Below are 2,091 nucleotides of genomic sequence, written 5' to 3'. Positions count from 1 at the left end.
AATTATATAATTAAGGATATAAGATATATATAAAATATAACTTAAATAAAACTCTAAAAGAAACCTTTAAAAAAATCTGAAACATAAAATAAATCTCGAAATATTAATTTAGGGGAATTTTAAAAATACTAAAAAGTCAATATTTTGACTAATTTTGGATAAAAATGACCCCTAAAATTAAATAAAATTAAATACTTAAAATTTTGAGATAATAAAACTCAAAATAATATTTTAAGGCTCCAAAAAGGCTCATAAAATAATTTGGGTAGAAAGTTGTCATCTCGTCCGTCCACGGTCCCGTCTACGCGATCAAATAATTAAAAATACTAAAAATCATAAAAATTACTAATTATGGGTTAAATGCTTAAAAATAAATTAAATCATGCATAAATACTTCACATAATTATTTAGCCCATAAATCATAAATTTAAATAATTAATTATCCTAATTATGCAGGCGGATTTATGTAATTAAAAATACCGGGTGTTACAATTCTCCCCCCCTTAAATTGAATTTCGTCCTCGAAATTAAAGTACTTACCCGAACAACTCCGGGTAGCGAGTCCTCATATCCTCCTCGATCTCCCAAGTAGCTTCCTCCTCCGAGTGATTCAGCCACTGGACTCTGACCATCGGGATGACCCGCGTCCTAAGCCTCCGCTCCTCTCTAGCTAAGATCCGCACTGGTCTCTCCTCGTACACAAGATCTGGTGGCAACTGTAAGGGCTCGAAATCCAACACATGCGACGGGTTGGAGACATATCTCCGAAGCATGGATACATGGAAAACGTTGTGCACTGCCGCTAGCCCTGGAGGTAGAGCTAAACGATAGGCCAACGTGCCAACTCGCTCCAAGATCTCGAATGGCCCTATATATCTCGGATTAAGCTTGCCTCTCCGTCCAAAACGCGCTACTCCCTTCATAGGTGATACCTTCAAGAATACGTGATCACCTACTGCGAACTCCAAATCGCGTCGTCTGGCATCTGCATAACTCTTCTGCCGACTCTGTGCAGTCCTCATCCTATCTCGAATCTGCGTCACTATGTCAGCTGTCTGCTGCACAATCTCTGGACCCAACAGAATCCTCTCTCCAACCTCATCCCAATGCACCGGAGATCTACATCTCCTCCCATAAAGTGCTGCATATGGAGCCATACCTATAGACGACTGAAAGCTGTTGTTATAGGTAAACTCCACTAATGGCAGTCTAGTCTCCCAAGATCCTCGAAAATCGATAACACAAGCTCTCAGAAGATCCTCGAGAACCTGGATCACTCTCTCGGACTGACCGTCTGTCTGGGGATGAAATGCTGTACTGAACAAAAGTCTAGTCCCCAAAGCTGTGTGCAGACTCTTCCAAAACGCTGATGTGAATCTCGGATCTCTGTCTGACACAATAGACACTGGTATGCCATGCAGTCTAACAATCTCTCTGATGTAAAGCTCTGCATACTGTGTCAAGGTGTAAGTAGTCCTTACCGGTAAGAAATGAGCTGACTTGGTGAGTCTATCCACAATCACCCAAATCGCTGTACACCCTCTGGCACTCCTCGGTAAGCCAACCACAAAGTCCATCGTAATATTCTCCCATTTCCATTCCGGAATAGGGAGAGGTCTAAGAAGTCCCGCTGGACGCTGATGCTCTGCTTTGACTTGCTGACAAGTCAAGCACTCTGACACCACTCTCCCGATGTCACTCTTCATCCCGGGCCACCAATACGATAACTGTAAGTCTCGGTACATCTTCGTACTTCCGGGGTGAATGGAGTACGGAGATGCATGAGCCTCTGCTAGAATCTCGGCTCTCAACTGATCAACGTTCGGTACCCACATCCTCCCACGGTACTGAACGATGCCATCCTCCACTGTATACAAGAGACTACCTCTGGCCTCATCTCTCTGTCTCCATCGCTGTAGCTCCTCATCAGTGGACTGTCCCTCTCTAATCCGATCTCTCAAAATTGGCTGCACCGTCAACACTGACAAGCTCGGTGCATGGCCGCTCGGATAGCACTCCAACCCAAACCTCTGAATCTCGGTCTGTAGTGGTAACTGTACAGTCAAACATGATACCACTGACGACTTCCGA

The 2,091-nt window shown here is 43.5% G+C and overlaps 1 protein-coding gene across 1 annotated transcript; it reads right to left on the bottom strand.

Moving 5' to 3' along the window:
* Window positions 1-536: 536 nt before the first annotated feature.
* On the bottom strand, window positions 537-1,022 carry LOC140894257 (uncharacterized). The gene has a single exon (XM_073302765.1). The coding sequence runs from the start codon at window positions 1,020-1,022 to the stop codon at window positions 537-539; it is 486 nt and encodes a 161-aa protein (XP_073158866.1).
* Window positions 1,023-2,091: the final 1,069 nt, after the last annotated feature.

The sequence above is a fragment of the Henckelia pumila genome, chromosome 1 (genome assembly GCF_033568475.1).
Source record: "Henckelia pumila isolate YLH828 chromosome 1, ASM3356847v2, whole genome shotgun sequence".
NCBI classification, from domain to species: Eukaryota; Viridiplantae; Streptophyta; class Magnoliopsida; order Lamiales; family Gesneriaceae; genus Henckelia; species Henckelia pumila.
The sequence above is the reverse complement of the archived record's forward strand: the minus strand, read 5'-3'. Positions and strand labels throughout refer to the sequence as shown.